Here is a 19302-nt window from a genome sequence, read left to right as displayed (position 1 = left end):
AAAGCCTCCACTATGAATTCTGTCATTAAAATATCAAAATAATAGTCAAAGGTACTTCTTTTAACAAAACAGATTCAACTACTGTCAGCTGCAAAATTAATGACAAATGTGCTCAGACAGAAATAAAACAATCTACTGGCAAAATTCTATCATCAGATGACACTATTGGACATTATGTGCTATGTGTGTTATACAGAGAGGAAGAACAATTATTATTACAGATGTATGCTCTTAAGTATTTTGTTTTATGGCTGCATGAAGCCACTAGTTTACAGAGTACGAATCAACTCTTAGCATATACGAATGTAATATGTTAATGAAGAAATACAAGCAACTTTTAAAAAGTTTTTAGAAGAAGATATTTTCTTTTAACCAACAATTATTTTTGAACCTTGACTTGAAAAGTTGTGCTGGAATCAGCAAGGCTAGGGCACTAGCTTTGTGTGTGGCAATGAAGAGCCCACGATCTGAAAGCCAATTCACACATGGCTTCATTTACAGACAATAGCTGGCTTGAGTCATTGTTAATAACTGCATGGAAAATTGTGAATATAATTAAAATTGCAGCCCTTGAACAGGTATCTTCAGCATGTTAAGAATACAGCAGCAGGCTGGGCACATGGTGGCTCACACCTGTAATCCTAGCACTTTGAGAGGCCAAGGTGGGTGGATTGCTTGAGCCCAGGTGTTTGAGACAAGCCTGGACAACATAGCAAGACCCCACATCTACTTGAAAAAAAAAAAAAGGCGGAGCTAATACTGTTTTTCTGTTTTGTCAAGAGGAAATATGCTAACAATACCTACTCAAATGAAGGATATACCTTTTTTTTTTTTTTTTTTTTTTTGAGACAAAGTCTTGCTCTGTCACCCAGGCTGGAGTGCAATGGTGCAAGCTTGGCTCACAGCAACGTCTGCCTCCCAGGTTCACGTGATTCCCCTGCCTCAGCATCCCAAGTAGCTGGGATTACAGGCGCCTGCCACCACGCCTGGCTAATTTTTGTATTTTTAGTAGAGACAAAGTTTCAACTTGTCTCTACTGGTCTCTTGGCTTGTTGGCCAAGCTGGTCTCGAACTCCTGATCTCAGGTGATCTGCCTGCCTCGGCCTCCCAAAGTGTTGGGATTATAGGCGTGAGCCACCATGCCCAGCAGATATTCATTTTTTTGTAACACTGATGTCATTAAAACATATCTATGATTTTAAGTGGCTAACTCAAGTACCATACCTCTATGACAGTATAGTGATCAGCTTGAACATAGCATTTGAGAGTAAAATTATGATTCTCTCTCTCTTTTTTTAAAGATTGGTTTCACTCTGTTGCCCAGGCTAGAAGGTAGTGGCGCAATCATAGCTCAATGCAGCCTCAAACTCCTGGGCTCAAGAGATACTCCCATCTCAGCCTCCCAAGTAGCCAGGACTTACAACAGGTGTGCTCCATCACACTTGGCTAAATTTTTTTTTTTGTAGAGACAAGGTTTTGTTATGTTGCCCAGGCTGGTCCCGAGCTCGTAACCTCAAGCAATCCACCCATCTCAGCCTCAAAAGTGCTGGGGTTACAGATGCGAGCTACCATTACTGGCTACAATTCTTTTTTGTTGTTGAGACAGGGTCTCACTCTGTCTCCCAAGCTGGAGTACAGTGGCGCAGTCACAGCTCACTGTGGCCTCCACTTCACAGGCTCAGGCAATCCTCCCACCTCAGCCTTCTGAGTAGCTGGGACTACAGGTGTTTGCCACCATGCCCAGCTAATTTTTTTTGTTATTTTTGGTAGGGATGGAGTTTCACCCTGTTGCCCAGGCTGGTCTCAAGCAAATCTACTCGCCCCAGCTTCCCAAAGTGTTGGGACTACAGGTGTGAGCCACTGTGCCCGGCCGCAATTCCATTTTTTAGACGGAGTCTGGCTCTGTCTCCCAGGCCGGAGCGCAGTGGTGCGATCTCGGCTCACTGCAAGCTCCGCCTTCCTGGTTTACGCCATTCTCCTGCCTCAGCCAACCGAGTAGCTGGGACTACAGGCGCCCACCACCACACCTGGCTAATTTTTTTGTATTTTTAGTAGAGATGGGGTTTCACCGTGTTAGCCAGGATGGTCTCGATCTCCTGACCTAGTGATCTGCCCGCCTCGACGTCCCAAAGTGCTGGGATTACAGGCGTGAGCCACTGCGCCCCGCTCGGCCACAATTCTTAGTAACAAAATATGCAGACTAAATAATGATACAAACAGCTTAACCAAAGAGTTTTACTCTTTTCCTTTTTCTGTGAGATGGAGTATGGGCTCTGTTGCCTAGGCTTGTGTGCAGTGGCACGATCTCGGCTCACTGCAACCTTTGCCTCCTGGGTTCAAGCAACTCTTCTGCCTCAGCCTCCCAAGTAGCTGGGACTACAGGTAGACTTCACCATGTCTAGCTAATTTTTGTATTTTTCGTAGAGACGGGATTTCACCATAGTGGCCAGGCTGGTCTCGAACTGCTGACCTTGTGATCTGGCCACCTCCGCCTCTCAAAGTGCTGGGATTATAGGCATGAGCTACCACGCCCGGCTGAGATTTACTCTTTTCTAACAAGTAGGTAGACTTAAAACCATATTCAATTACTGCACTAAATCTGAAAACATATTTCCTAGAACTGAATTCAACCAAAAGGACACATCTACACATTGCCATCTCCCAAATTAAAATATTCAACTTTCCTGTTGAGTGCCATACACTTGTCAACTTGATGTAGTTTTCAGTGAGAATTACTGTAATAATTTTTGTGTCCATTTGAATATCTAAAACATCTAACAGAAATACCATATACTTGCTGCTTTTCCCAAATCTATAATTCAAAGGTGGGGCTAATTTAATAAAACTAAGAGCAAGAAAAGAAATCAGTTAAATATGAAACCTTAACTTGGACTTTAGTAAGTCTTTCACCATTAATGTGGTGGTACAATAATGTGAACAATCATTGCTTTTCCTGATACTGATTTAAAAATACTGCTTTGGGCCGGGCGTAGTGGCTCAAGCCTGTAATCCCAGCACTTTGGGAGGCCGAGATGGGAGGATCACGAGGTCAGGAGATCGAGACCATCCTGGCTAACACATTGAAACCCCGTCTCTACTAAAAAAAATACAAAAAACTAGCCGGGCGACGTGGCGGGCGCCTGTAGTCCCAGCTACTTGGGAGGCTGAGGCAGGAGAATGGCGTAAGCCCGGGAGGCGGAGCTTGCAGTGAGCTGAGATCTGGCCACTGCACTCCAGCCTGGATGACAGAGCCAGACTCCGTCTCAAAAAAAAAAAAAAAAAAAAAAAAAAAAAAAATACTGCTTTGATCTTACAATAAAAACATTTTGAATTATTCTTTTGTGTTTATCTAACATCAGTGGTATGCACTGAAGACCCATCACATGGTCCACAAATCCCAAATGTTTGAAAACACTACTTTCTCTACTACACTACTTCCCTTTCATAGGAAGCTATCATTTCTTCCTGTGCGTGTTAGAGAAAAACAGAGAACCAAGGAAATTTTGTTTGCCCTTATTATTAATCTTCTCACATTAGAAAAGCACTTCATTATCTGCATTTATGTTGCCTCATTTTCAAAAACATTGGTCTGATTTCAGTATGAATAGCACTTATAAAAAACAATATACATAATAATTCTTTCCAATTTTTCCGGAATTCCTCTGCCCCCAAAGTCCTTCTTTCCTTATGACCTTCCCAGAACCCAAGCTGCCTTCCTATACTTCTTGGTTACAGTCAAGGGTTATAAAAAAAAAGTTTAACAGCTGGCATGGTATAAACACCAAACCAAGAGATTGACACCAATTTATAACTGTATGGCTGTAATGGAACAGGCTCACTAAACATCAGCCTTAGACTGCTTCTTGTAAGCAGTCTGCTATACTTTTTTTCCATGCTAGGCCTGTTCCCAAAGATCTTTGGTTATTTCTTACCTGCCACTTCACAGAAAAGGGACAGCAGTGTTCATGAAAGAAACCACACAAATTGGATTCCAAAGATGAGTTTAATGTCACATCTTATTAAATCTTTAATTTATCTACTTTTATTCTTTAACAGGAAGAATTGAGAAGTATTAGAAAAAACATACTACTGCTTTCTTTGTCTTACACCAACTGTCTCCAGATAATTAAGCTAAGTCAGCTTTTTTTTTTTTTAAAGTCAGCTTTTTTATTATAGCTTTGTTATTCAATTATATCCACACAGGTATGCAAGTTCTTTCTCCTTTCTATCAAATAGACAGCTAATACACAGGCAAATGGATAAATTTGGGGATATATTAAGGATACTGTAAACTGTTAGCAAAACAAATGTCTCTGACATTCAGAGAGGAAACAAGAGAAAGGGAGTGTAGAAATTCATGCCCCAAAAAACAAAAACAAAGAGGTGGTTCATGTTAAAATAACCTTATAAAGTTATATATAATATCAAATATATCTGTGTTGTTTTTAAAGATATTCTTACCCAACTTTGGAAAAACTATTAGGTATTCAGCATTGCACTGAGGACATGCCACTCTGGCTGTACTGTTTCCTCTTTGCTTTTCATCCACCCAGCGTTGTAGACAGGCCTGGTGAACCCATTTTGTAGATCCTCTGCACCTGCATGGTCTCACCCATTCAGCTGTTCTATCATCTTCATCAGTAGCAAAACAAACCCAGCAGCTTCTGTAAATTAAAAGAGAAAATGATGACATTTATATCTTTATGACTTCAGCCTCCTCTATACTGCAGCTCTTAGATGAGTCTACTACATTACAGAATCTTTGTCCTATATTAAAAGACTAAGGAGACAAAACCACCAATACATTCCTACTAGAGCAGTTTCTACTTTTTCTGTTTTTCCTTGTCTTCCTCTACAGAATCTTATGTTTTCTGAACTTTGTTTTTATGTAATCTCCTCTATCTTTTCAGTAATTCTTCACCTTCTCTAATGAACTTGAGTGCAAGGAGACAAACCTCAAGCTGCTTTTGTTTTATAAGACCTAATAATTCTTTGAGGAATAGTAAGCACAGTAATATATTAAATTCAGTGTTCTCCCCAGTTCAACATCACCAATACCTTGAACTTGGAAAAACAAAGTATTACACGAGTGATTTTACATATAGTGTCATTCCATTTTTCAGCTGAGGAAAAAAACCTCATTTCTCTTTCTGGTAAAGTATAAATATAACAGAGAAAACGGTATTATTATGTAATATTGTTTTCTCAAAAAAGCACAAAGGAGATAAATATATCAAGATAATTTTCTTTTTTTTAGGATAGCAATATGATAAATTTGGGTGTGTATGTTTGAAATCTGAAATCTAGAAGTATCAAGTCTGGGGTGCTTATATTAATAAAAATAAAATTCTATTGAGATCAGTAATTTTAAAACATTTTCCCACTTTGCTTTTAAGGGTACTTCATGAAGTGTAATTTTTTCTTGTGGAATTAGGTTGCAATTCCTCAGTTTTTCTCCCAATTAACACAAGTTTTGATGTCGATTTCCATCAGGGCAAATACAGTTCAATTCAATGAGACCCTTCTCTCCTCCCCTCCATTAGAATTTATACAAGTGGAAACAACTGCTAATTAAAGCATGTTACCTACTCTGCACTTTTCACTTAATTGGGTAAGTGGCTTCTGTCAGAACAACCAGCTTAACTATTCTCAGTGGGAAAGACTATATAGTTAGGTGTATTATAGATGGGTGAGGTTCTCCACTCTTTGTGGAACAACACGAATTTCAATTCTGTGCTCCGATTAAAATTTTTCAATTAGAACAGGAAAAAAGTTGAACTGAATCCATGGCAATAATATCCAAAACTGTTGTTATATTCAGCTTTCAAATTCAGTCAGGTTTCATAGGATCTAAGGAAAATTAGAACGTAGGTAGCATTTGTTTAGCATTCTGACCCTTTTGACCCACTTTAGCTAAGCTGTCTGGGCCTTCACAGTGTCTTATGGTTGTCCAAAAATACTTTGTTCTTTTTAAAAATTTTTTTATCATCGTCAAATATACATAGCATAAAATCTACCACTGTAGCCATTTTTTAGGTGTATAATTCAGTGGCAGTAAGTATATTAATACTGTCGTGCAACCACCAAGACTACCCATATTAGGACTGGGTTCTAACCTATGTGATTTTTGCATTAAAATTTCAATTGGTTTAAGTATACTGGCACACAGACTGGTTGAGATGTAGTTAGTATATATTTTTCCCTACAACTGAGGTAATTCTGTGAACATATTTGTATACATCTAGGAAATGGAATGTATTATGCAACAAAATATTGGCAGAATATTTAGAGACTTTTTGTCATACTTTATTTTAACACATATGTAGCTAAGTATGGCTACATCAGCGTAATTAATCAGTATTAAGGTGAATCAAATTTTAAATTAATCCAATTTTAGTCATCAGAAAAATAAAATACAATGTTAGGACTGGGTTGAAACAACTGAAATAGTCTACATTCATGTGTTTTTGACTTACAAAAATGATGTCAAATTTCTTATTTCGATCTAATGAGAAAACTTGTGTAGCTATTATATTCCTCATAAATTCTAGATAAGGTTTACTTTTCCCCAACATTTTATTATGAAAAATTTCAAACTTTCCAAAAAAAGTTGAACACTGTTCAGTGAGTACCCATATACTCAACATTTAGATTCTATAATTCTTATCATTTTGCTATATTTGCTTTCTCACACATCCATTCATCATTCTTATTTTTTGCTCCATTTCAAAGTTGGAGGTATCAGTATATTTCAGTCCTAAATACTTGTATGGATTTACTTTTTAGAACTGACATTTAAAGCATGCACTTTCAGATTTTTTTCTAATTAATTTCACAACTATGGTAAATAAGATAGCTGAATGATGATTTAGAGTGGGAACTTATCAGGAGTTAGGCTTTCAGTTGAAATAGCAATATTAGAGGCATGTGAACCAGAGCAACTCCATCTTGACTGAATAGGAGCTGGGTAAAATGAGGTTGAAACCTACTGGGCTGCATTCCCAGATGGTAAAGGCATTCTAAGTCACAAGATGACATATGAGGTCAGCACAAAATACAGGTCACAAAGATATTGCTGATAAAACAGGTTGTAGTAAAGCCAGCTAAAACCTATCATAACCAAGATGCTCATGAGTGACCCCTGGTCGTCCTCACTACTACACTCCCACCAGCACCATGACAGTTTACAAATGCCACGGCAACATCAGGAAGTTACCCTACATGATTTAGAAAGGGGAAGCACAGGCTGGGCACAGTGGCTCACACCTGTAATCCCAGCACTTTGGGAGGCTGAGGCGGGCGGATCATGAGGTCAGGAGATTGAGACCATCCTGGCTAACACAGTGAAACCCCGTCTCTACTAAAAATACAAAAAAATTAGCCGAGTGTGGTGGTGGGCACCTGTAGTCCCAGCTACTCGGGAGGCTGAGGCAGAAGAATGGCATGAACCCGGGAGGTGGAGCTTGCAGTGAGCTGAGATTGGGCCACTGCATGACAGCCTGGGCAACAGGGAGACTCCATCTCAAAAAAAAAAAAAAAAAAAAGAAAGAGGAAGCATAAATATTCCACTCTTTGTTTAGCATATCATCAAGAAATAACCATAAAAATGGACAACCGGCAGCCCAAAGTCTTGCTCTGTCACCCAGGCTGGAGTGCAGTGGTGCCATCTCAGCTCACCCGCCTCGGCCTCCCAAAGTGCTGAGATTACAGTCATGAGCCACTGTGCCTGCTCACTCCCCTTTTTTTAAACCTCTGATAGACTGACCAGGAACATCACCTGGGAAGGTCTTATAATTATGCTTTCCCTTTTTGCTTCTCCATACCCTACCCCTCCCACTCCATGTAATTAATCTATTTCAACTATTTATTCCCCAATTCTCCATCCCCTTCCTTTTCAGATGGAGAACAGCTATTTGAAAATGATGCATTTACAATTTCTCAAGATCTTGGAATGGAGGGAACAGCAGAAATCTGATGTTTAATGTACATACAACACAAGTCCTTCTACCTTCTAGGAGTAAATAGTATCCCATGCTTTCTACAGAAAATCACTCTTCCCTCCAATATTAGCCATGCATGTGGTTTAGGCAGTTAATACCATAACCAACCCCAGAAACACTTAGATTGGCCACTGTAGCCCATCTTCCAGACTACATCATTGGGAGACTGGGTCCATAAAGCTGGTCTTAGTGAACTTCAGAACTTTTGCTGGGAAAAGTGGTATACAGACTTTCTCTCTTCTTCCGGGCTTAGAGGCAGACAATGTGAGGCTATTGCTGCCAGAAGAGCCACCAACTAAGCGGAGCCTTAACAATCCATAGAAGTGAAGGTGGAAACTGACGGCACTGAGACATGGATCCAGCTGTGCTGTGCCTAAAGCTAAATATATTCTTGTACTGTTAACTCACATAAACCAGTAGATTTTTGGGTTTTTGTCTTAACCAATTTGCACCGCATCATGGTGCAACCAAAATGATCTTGATACTGTGTTGGGTACTAAGAGATGGCCTCAGTACAATCATAGAATGTAAACTCTAAAGAGTTTTTATTATTTTTGAGACAGGGTCTCACTCTGTTGCTCAGGTGAGAGAGCAGTGGCACAATCATGGGTCACTGCAGCCTGGACCTCCTGGGCTCCAGTGATCCTCCCACCCCAGCCTCCTGAGTAGATGGGACTAGTTTTTGGTTTTGTCTTTTGAAATGGAAAATAGCCAATTAATTATTAGCCAAAACCAAAACACTCAAAGTCCATACCCAAGGAAAAAGGAAGTTGTAATTTCTGACCAAACTAAGAGTTTCTCCTTACATCTATTTTTCCTTTTGTTTTCTCCAACCCTAAGACTCTCTCAGAACTCAGTCCTCAGTGTGATGCATAAACATCACCTGCGGAAGCATTAGAAATGCACATCTTGGCCAGGCGCGGTGGCTCAAGCCTGTAATCCCAGCACTTTGGGAGGCCGAGACGGGCGGATCACGAGGTCAGGAGATCGAGACCATCCTGGCTAACACAGTGAAACCCCGTCTCTACTAAAAAATACAAAAAACTAGCCGGGCGAGTTTTTTGCACATCTTTAGGCCTTGCTCCAGACCTACAGAATCAGAAACTCTGGGGGTACCCAGCACTTTGTTTCAATAAAGCCCATCAGGTGATCATGATCCCAAAAGTTTGAAAAACTTCTGCTCTGGCCATTCTTCCTTCCTTTTTTCTGATTTCTCCTTTGTAAATTTTTTTTTTTTTTTTTTTTTTGGAGACGGAGTCTCGCTCTGTTGCCCAGGCTGGAGAGCAGTGGTGCGATCTCAGCTCACTGCAACCTCTGCCTCCCATGTTTAAGCAATTCTTCTGCCTCAGTCTCCTGAATAGCTGGGACAACAGGCACATACCACCACGTCTGGCTAATTTTTTTGTATTTTCAGTAGAGATGGGGTTTCACTGTGTTAGCCAGGATGGTCTCGATCTCCTGACCTTGTGATCCGTCCACCTTGGCCTCCCAAAGTGTTGGGATTACTGGCGTGAGCCACCGCGCCTGGCCCCGTAATATTCTTAACTCACCCTAACATAGAAATCAAATTCCATTTTATGCTCACTGTAAACATTTTCAAATTATTTGGTTGTTAATTTTAAACAGTAAGTAAAATGCTTGAGGTATTTTTTCCTAAGGAAACAAGGTTAAATTAATTTGGGGAAAAAGATAATGCAAATTCAGGATATTCTAGCTGGTTAAAGAACCTGGACTTTGGAGCCAGATTGTCTGGGTTCAAACCACTGCTAACTACATAGGTTTAATGAAAGAATCTCTTTCAAAGAGTTGTTGCAAAGCAGGGGTTCTTAATCTGGGGTCTATGAAAAACTTAGGGGGTGGGGATAGGTAAATCTGGATGAAGGGAGAAAAACCATCCCATGTTTATTTTTGCTAAGCTCTAAAATGTAGCTTTTCTTCAATAATGGGTGCAAGCAAACCACAGTAATATTAGCAGCATAGCAATTAGAAATGAGTATAGCAACCAGAAATTTACATATTACTTTACAGCTGTACAGATCGTGAAATAACATTTAGCTCATTGTAATTTGAAATTAGTTATCAGGCCAACTGATAAATCTTGTATTTTAATATGTTAACGTTCATATTACTGTATTAGGCCTTTAGTATTTTGATAGCTATACTTCAATATAATTGGTTTCATTTCTAATCCTATATATTTTGTTTTATTCTTTCAAAAACATTCTGAGAAGAAACCCATAGGCTTAACCAGACCACTAAAGGAGTTTTAGCATAAAAAATGTTTTATGTTAAGGTCCCCTATTGTAAAAGATTAAACGTGTGATTAAGAAACTGCTTAAAAATTGCCTGGCATGTATATAACCTCCATATGACCACTAGCAATAACAACATTGACAATGACGACAGTGATGGTGTCAGCTTTCCATTCAAATTCCTAAAATTTATGGATGCAGTTTTCTTACCATTAGCACATAAAGCAATTCTGCTTGGCACCCTGGCATTCAGTGGAAAATGTTCTTGATTCCTAGTCATTCCCCAATTTTTCAACAGGCCACACCACTACTTAAGATTCATTTAAATCCTTTCAATTCATTTCTTTCACCCTTATTATCCTTCTGGTAGCTCTAGCCACCTACTTGCTGACGTACATATATGTACTCCTACACCATCCCATTCACCAAGTTGGGGCATATTCATTTACAAAGTAAAAGGAGATCTGGTAAGTATCATGATTGGTTCAGGGATCAAAGAACAAATCACTGTCATTATATGAAGACAACAAAAGAGAACTAAACTAGACAAATCTAAGGACTATTACTTATTTCTAAAAACAGATGTATAGTCTTACTGGTATTGGTAATATAATTCCATGTGACTTTAAAATTATGATGGTTTTTGCCAGTTATATAGTAAACTAATAAAGTGTAAACAGTAAAATTTATATAGAGTTTAAGGAATATACGTGACAAAATTGCCCTACATCTAACATTATTCAAGATCTCCTCCTAAATCCACTTGAGTACCTAATAAGTACATTCATTATTTGATGCCACAAGGAACTACATGTAAGGAACTTCCAGTCTAGTTAATGAACAAACATGCATACAAGGATCACAAAAAAAATCCTGCCATACCAAGCATTAAGTGCCAAGAAAAGTTGTTAGACACCTTAATACAGAAATGTGATGAGAGACCAAGAAACAGGATGAAACAGCTGAGGTTTCAAAAGGAAAGAACTACAGATGAGAATTCAAGTTAGAGTGGAAAGAAAAGGAGTTTGAAGTAAGAAAAACAGAGTAAGCAAGCTTAGAGATGGAAATGAACATATATTAATGGACCAATGTGGTTGGAGCAGAAAGATTTTAAGATGAAGCTAGGTATTATAAACCAGTTGAGAAAGGATGAATAACAAAGATAATCTCACTTCATAGGGTTCATTTGTGACTAATTTACAGCCTATCTGATCAAACAGGTTATTTTCAAAGTATGTAGAAAAAAGTGAGGGGGGCTTTATTTATCAAAAAGATAGTTTCTCACTGGCACTAAATTAAGCAAGATAGGTACAGTATCTTAAAAAACAGCTGGTAGTAAAGCCTTTCTTTGCAGGCTCAAATTGCAGGTGTTTATTTTGGATTCTTAGGAAGTTCTGGGAAATCAGACTCCTGCCTGAGAAATCACTGTGATGAAAATTGGAGTGTAGCAGAATAGAAGAGTTTGAGAATATAGAAAGCAAGCATGGAATAAGCCTTAAATTGCTGCTGTTGTAGTATATATGGTGCCATAATAGTGTATTTACATGACTGTTCTAAGGAAAGAGAACAAGCACTTCTTAATTCAGAACAAGTTTGGAGATTCATACTCTGGTTAATGTAAGGAGGACTCCATTCGACAATGAAAAAAAAAAACAAAAAACTACATGTTAGGCTGGGCACCGTGGCTCACGCCTGTAATCCCAGCACTTCAGGAGGCCGAGGTGGGCGGATCACCTGAGGTGGGGAGTTCGACACCAGCCTGACCAACATGGAGAAATCCTGTCTCTACTAAAAATACAAAATTAGCCGGGTGTGGTGGTGCATGCCTGTAATCCCAGCTACTCAGGAGGCTGAGGCAGGAAAATCGCTTGAACTCAGGAGGCGGAGGCTGCAGTGAGCTGAGATTGTGCCATTGCACTCCAGCCTGGGTAACAAGAGTGAAACTCCATCTCAAAAAAACAAAAACAAAAACAAAAACAAAACAAACAAAAAAAACTACATGCTGCTTATTTTGTCTCAGGATTAAGTGTCACACCCAAGAATTCTGAAACAGAAAGCACGCTATCAAGGAGACTAATATGTCCATTCATCCTAGTGGAATGGAAGTTAAAGTACCTGGATCTATCAAAGACATATAACCACAATCATGACACATTACCAAAAACAAAGGTGAGAAGAAATATAGTCAGCCCTCCAACTGAGGGTTCTGCATCTGTTCATTCAACTAACCTCAGGTCAATTACATTTGCAAAAAAAGAGTCTGTACTGAACGTGTATGGACTTTTCCTTGTTATTATTTCATAAACAATACAGTATAACAACTATTTGCATAGCATTTACACTATATTAGGTATTTTTATTTTTATTTTGAGATGGACTCTTGCTCGTCACCCAGGCTGGAGTGCAATGGCGTGTTCTCAGCTCACTGCAATCTCTGCCTCTCGGGTTCAAGCGATCCTCCTGCCTCAGTCTCCCAAGTAGCTGGGATTGCAGGTATGTGCCACCATGCCCAGCTAATTTCTTTTGTATTTTTAGTAGAGACAGGATTTCACCATGTTGGCCAGGCTGGTCTCAAACTCCTGACCTCAGATGATCCGCCTGCCTCAGGCTCCCAAAGTGCTGGGATTACAGGCATGAGCCACTGCACCAGGTCTGTATTAGGTATTATACATAATCTAGAGAGAACGTAAAGTGTACAGGAGGATGTATATGCAAATACTACACCATTTTATATCAGGGACTTGAGCATCCACAGTTTGGCATCCTTGGGGAGGTCCCAGAACCAATTCCCCACGAATACTGAGCAATCATTTATTGAGTATAATATATTCATGCCATGCCTTTTGTCTTTGATGTTCATAAACTCTGAAAGCACAATTAATCCCATCTTAAACAAGAACCAAAAGCCCAGCAAGGTTAAGTGATCTGGCCAAGGCCACACAGTAAGTAGAGAGGTATGGATGCAACCTGGGCCATGACTCCAAATCATCAGCTTTTTTCACTGCACCATGCTGCCCTATGTATAGTGTATTCAGAGAAAAACTTACATTTCCCATTTCTTAGAAAATTACAGCAGTACAAAAAAGTACGTGTTTCATTTTACTAAGGTACTTTAAAGCAGTCATAAGGCGCTTCCTCCAGAGACGGAAATCCCTTTCAGTTTACTCCAACAGGCCATATAAATATTGTCATCTTTGCGAACTATGGCACATAAAGAACTAGGAGGCAGGTCAGGCGTTGTGGCTCATGCCTGTAATCCCAGCACTTTGGGAGATTGAGCAGAGAGGACTGCTTGAGGCCAGGAGTTCAAGACCAGCCTGGCCAAAACAGTGAAACCCTGTCTCTACCAAAAATACAAAAAATTAGCTGAGCATGATGGCACATGCCTGTAATCCCAGCTACTTGGGAGGCTGAAGCATGAGAACTGCTTGAACCCGGGAGGTGGAGGCTGCAGTGAGCCAAGGTTGCACTACTCCACTCCAGGTTGGGCAACAGAGTGAAGGCTCTGCCTCAAAAAAAAAAAAAAAAAATAAATAAAATAAAATAAAATAAAATAAAATTAGAATTAGGAGGCACTGAAGATGAATTGCTACATGAGTTTAGAGACGACAAGAAAAATATTTCTGCAGACATGGTCAGAAGAGCCTTATGAACAAGGCAGAACCTAACTAGGTCTTGAAGAATGGGTAGAGCTTTGAAAGAAAAGATGCCAAACAAAACCCAAAAACAAAAACCATCTTATGTTTGGAAGAAAGTGTCCAAGCCCATTTGGCTTGGGCAAAAGACTTAGGTACTTACACACTTATTCATAAAGAGAAAAAGGCTTTAAAAAGGCAGTTGGTGCCAGCCATGTACTCCTTATCTTAAACATAATAGGGAGCATAATAAATGGTCTGTGAATAACGGTGAGTGTCCTGAAGTCCTGAAGGATGGGCTAAAGAATATGATCTCTTTTTTTTCTTTTTTGAGACAGGGTCTTGCTCTGTGGCCCAGGCTGGAGTGCAGTGGCATGGTGCAATCTCAGCTCACTGTAACCTCTACAACCTGGGCTCAGGTGATCCTCCCAGCCTCCTCAGTAGCTGAGATTACAGGTGTGGACCACCACACCCGGCTATTTTTGCTTGCTTGCTTTCCCTCCCTCCCTCCCTCCCTCTCTCTCCTCCCTCTTTCTTTCTTTCTTTTAAGTAGACACAGGGTTTCTCCATGTTGCCCCACGCTGGTCTCAAACTCTTGGGCTCAAGCAATCTGCTCCTCTTGGCCTCCCAAAGTGCTGGGATTACAGGCGTGAGCCACTGAGCCTGGCCAGATCTTTTTTTTCTTTTCTTTTTGAGACAAGGTCTTGCTTTGTTATACCCAGGCTGGAGTGCAGTGGTGTGATCATGGCTCACTGCAGCCTCAATCTCCCAGGCTCAAATGATCCTCCCGCTTCAGCCTCCTGAGTAGCTGGGAATACAGGCATGCACCACTGCACTTGTTAATTTTTTTATTTTTTTGTAGAGATGGGGTCTTAGTATTTTGCTCAGGCGGGTCTCTGACTCCTGAGATCAGGTGATCCTCCTGCCTCAGCCTCCCAAAATGCCCAGCCCTGAACTTAACCTCAATAAGCAGTAAGAAAATACAAGTTTTGAGCAAATGAGGCAATTTAAAAAAATGGTGCTTCTGAACGATTATTCTAAGCACTGATATGTCACAAAGAATGAAAAGAAAGACACCGTGATACAAAAGGGGTCTCCTATGTACTAAGGCCCTTGTGGGAAAATAGGATAGGGAGTACAGGCAGTTTTTGTTCTCAATGAACTTCCAGATTAATATGTGTGGTGGTGGTAAAGGTTTGTGTGTGTGTCTGTGTGTGAAGCTCTGAGACATGGGACAAGTATATTAAAAAAATTACAGTATAATGTGATATAGTATAAAAAATGCATAAAGGTTCTATTGAAACAAAGGAAGGAGTTATTAACTCTGTGTGGGGGAGCTGTGCAAGGCGTCACTGTAGTATTTCAGCTGAATTCAATATGGGTAAGACTTCGCCAGGTCTTAGGAGGGAGGAAGGCACCTAAAGCAAAAAAAGAGAAATGATAGAGCAGGATATGTTCAGGGGTCAATGAAGGGGAGTGCAGGAGAGGATGGTTAAGGTAGGTTGGGGCTGGATTATAGTAACAGATCAAAGCACATTACCCTGTTGAAAGTTTACGTTTTATCCTTTTAGATGGCACAGAGACTGGCAGATTTTCAAGTACAGAAATTGCATGATTTTAACTGTGCCTTGGCTAATTCTAGTGCCACTCTGTAGGCCAAACTGGACCAAGCGAAAAATTGAAGCTAGAAAAAGGAAAATAAAAAATATGTGATAAACAAGTGGATCTCGAAGGAAAGAAGAAAGCAAAAAAATTTTAAAAGGCCGGGCAAGGTAGCTCATGCCTGTAGTGCCAACACTTTGGGAGGCCAAGGTAGGATTGGTGGAGAACAGGAGTTTGAGACCAGCCTGGACAACATAGTAAGACCCGTCTCTATTCCCCTCCCCACCAAACAAAAAGTTAAAAAAAAATTAGCTGGGCATGCTGGCTTGCACTGTGCTCCTAGCTACTTGGGAGGCTTGAGCCTGGGAGTGCAAGACCCTGCCTCTTTAAAAAAAACAAAGAAAATAAAAAACTTTATGTTTTGGCCAGGCTCATGCCTGCAATCCCAGTACTTTGGGAGGCTGAGGGAGGAGGGTCACTTGAGCTCAGGAGTTTGAGACCAGCCTGGGCAACATGGCGAAAGCCCGTCTCTACTAAAAATACAAAAATTAGCTTGGCATGTAGTCCCAGCTAGTCAGGAGGCTGAGGTGGGAGGGTATTTTGAGCCGGGGGGTGGGGGATGGAGGTTGTAGTGAGCCGAGATGGGCCACTGCACTCCAGCCTGGGTGACAGAGCCAGACCTTGTCTCAAAAACAAACAAACAAACAAAATTTATGTTTTATAGCTGGTGGACAAGACTGGTAATATCAAAGACCAAAAATTAAGAAGTCAAGATAAGTAGCTTAGTTTTAGACTGATTGGCAATACTGTATACACATTAATGGAAATGTCCACTGGGCAGGTAGAAATTAGGTGCTAAAGGAAATGAGGAAAAGAGGTCAGGAATAAAGACACAGATCTGGGAGTCATTTGAATAAACAGGAAAGAGAGTGAGTAAGTATACTTTTTCAAAATAGTAAATGCTGAGAATTGAACCATATATAGAAATTGAAGGAAGAAAAAGGTAAAGTGATACTTAAGGACAAAAAGTCCTCAAGAAAATGTCATTGTATTTATTAAGAAATTATTGGTGATCTTGTGTGTGTGTGTGTGTGTGTGTGTGTGTGTGTGTGTGTGTATAAAGAGAGAGAGAGAGTGAGTCTTGCTCTGTTGCTCAGGCTGGAGTGCAGTAGCACCATCTCAGCTCACTGCAACCTTTGCCTCCCAGGTTCAAGTGATTCTCGTGCCTCAGCCTCCCGAGTAGCTGAGATTACAGGCGTGTGCCACTAAGCCCTACTAATGTTTGTAGTTTTTGTAGAGATGGGGTTTTGCCATGTTGGCCAGGCTGGTCTTGAACTCCTGACCTCAAGTGATAGGCCTGCCTTGGCCTTCCAAAGTGCTGGGATTACAGGTGTGAGCCACTGCACCCAGCCCTTCAGTATACTTTCAGTAGACCTAACGACAAGAAATGGGAATGAAAGTCAAATTATCAGGAGAAATAATAAAGAGAAAATAAGAACCTAAATGTCATAAACGAGACTGGATTAAAAAGAAGAAAGGCCAGGTGTGGCGGCTCACGCCTGAAATCCCAGCACTTTGGGAGGCCAAGGTGGGTGGATCATGAGGTCAGGAGTTCAAGACCAGCTTGGGCAACATAGTGAAACCCTGTCTCTACTAAAAATACAAAAAATTAGCTGGGTGTGGTGGCATGCGCTTGTAGTCCCAACTACTTGGGAGGCTGAGGTGGGAGAATCACTTGAACTCGAGAGGTGGAGGTTGCAGCAGTGAGCCGAGACCACACCACTGTACTCCAGCCTGGGTGACAGAGTGAGATTCTGTCTCAAAAAAAAGAAAAAAAAAAAAAGTTGAAAGCTGGGTGTGGTGGAACACACCTGTAGTCCCCCGCACTTTGAGAGGCTGAGGCGAGAGGATCACTTAAGCCCAGGAGTTTGAGTCCAGCCTTGGCAACATGGTGAAACCCTGTCTGCACAAAAAAAAATACAAAAAATCAGCCAGGTGTGGTTGGTGCACACGAGTAGTCCCAGCTACTCTGGAAGCTGAGGTGGGAGGATCACTTGAGTCTGGGAGGTTGAGGCTGTAGTGAGCTGTGATTGTGACACTCCACTCCAGCCTTAGCAATGGAGTAAGACCCCGATTCAAAAAAAAAAAAAAAAAAGCTGTCTATTAATACACTTTTCTATATAAAAGCATTAAACCAAGAAGGATGGAAGAATGTAAACCCATTTTATGATAGTGGAGTGGGGATGAGAAGATACAGCATGGGGGACGGTGATCAAAGGGGATTTAATTTTATCTATGATGTTTCCATTTTTTACACATATCTGGAAATAAATATAATTGATGATGGTTTTTAATTCTGGGCATTGGTCTGTAATTGTCAACATGGTGATGTGATTGAGAAAAAGAGGTCAACTGACAAAGAGAAATTGTTTATACAGCATTGCTCCTATCAGAGTATAGCTTCCTTGGTCTTCAAAGGGGTATACATCTGTAGATAACACACTCACAGAAGCAGAATTGTAATTCACTTTACCATTGTGGGAGGGGGCTGGAGGAACAGACCACCCTGCTCTTTCTCCCATCTGACCATTCTGGGGACATTCTGGCTACACTCCTTGCCTACTCACTAGATGCAAGTAAGTGATGCAAAACAACCTCAACAAATTAATGTGTCTTTATTTTAAGACGGGGGAAGCAGAAGTAGTTTCCAAAAGCAGTTCTCAGTAGGTCCAGGCTTCAAATCAGAGGTCCATTCCTGCAGTTTGTTATAATATTCTTTGCATTGTTCTCTGTAAATTCACTAACTTTGAGAAGTTTTAGAGAAAAATGAGAATGTCGGTGGTGAAAGAAAAAGTAATATATAACGACTTCTTATTAAAGAATTGAAGCAATGAAAGACAGAAGAGCTAACTAAGGTTCAAAAGGCCTGATATAAAGGGTTTGGGCTTATGAATGGTTATCATTTCAGGGAAATGATATTTGTGACACTGAAACATTCATAACACTAGAAAAATCACCCCCCTTTCCACCATTCTTGTTTACCCACAACAACTTAAAAGGTTCAAATAATAAATTTATATAAAACACTTATAGTTTATAAAAATGAAAGGCAATCAAAAGAACATATATCCATATGGCCAAGCGTGGTGGCTCACCCCTGTAATCCCAGCACTTTGGGAGGCCAAGGTAGGTGGATCACCTGAGGTCAGGAGTTTGAGACCAGCCTGACCAACATAAAGAAACCCCATCTCTACTAAAAATACAAAATTAGCCGGGCATGGTGGCACATGCCTGTAATCCTGGCTACTCGGGAGGCTGAGGGAGAAGAATCACTCGAACCCGGGAGGCGGAGGTTGAGGTGAACCAAGATCACGCCATTGCACTCTAGCAGCCTGGGCAACAAGAGCGAAACTCTGTGTCAAAAAAAAAAAAAAAAAAAAATCCATATATATATATATACTCTTTTCACCTATAAATACTGCAGTATAAACAAATAATAGCTAAACTAAAGTGAGTTATTTGCAAAGGACAAGGGAATTCAACTTCAGCTATTTAGAAGTTGCCACGTGCCAGGCGCGGTGGCTCACGCCTGTAATCCCAGCACTTTGGGAGGCCTAGGTGGGCGGATCACGAGGTCAGGAGATTGAGACTATCCTGGCTAACACCGTGAAACCCCGTTTCTACTAAAAACAGAAAAAAATTAGCCGGGCGTGGTGACGGGGGCCTGTAGTCCCAGGTACTCGGGAGGCTGAGGCAGGAGAATGGCGTGAACCCAGGAGGCAGAGTTTGCAGTGAGCTGAGACTGCGACAGAG

The 19302-nt window shown here is 40.7% G+C and overlaps 1 protein-coding gene across 1 annotated transcript in view; it reads right to left on the bottom strand.

Annotated features, from left to right (window-relative positions):
• MARCHF5 (membrane associated ring-CH-type finger 5) overlaps window positions 1-19302 on the bottom strand; it is a 56588-nt gene that overhangs the window by 32811 nt on the left and 4475 nt on the right. The window contains exon 2 of the mRNA XM_050804451.1: window positions 4462-4664. Coding sequence (XP_050660408.1) covers window positions 4462-4664 — 203 coding nt within the window. The remainder of the gene's footprint in view (window positions 1-4461; window positions 4665-19302) is intronic.

The sequence above is a fragment of the Macaca thibetana genome, chromosome 9 (assembly GCF_024542745.1).
Source record: "Macaca thibetana thibetana isolate TM-01 chromosome 9, ASM2454274v1, whole genome shotgun sequence".
Taxonomy (NCBI): Eukaryota; Metazoa; Chordata; class Mammalia; order Primates; family Cercopithecidae; genus Macaca; species Macaca thibetana.
The sequence above is the reverse complement of the archived record's forward strand: the minus strand, read 5'-3'. Positions and strand labels throughout refer to the sequence as shown.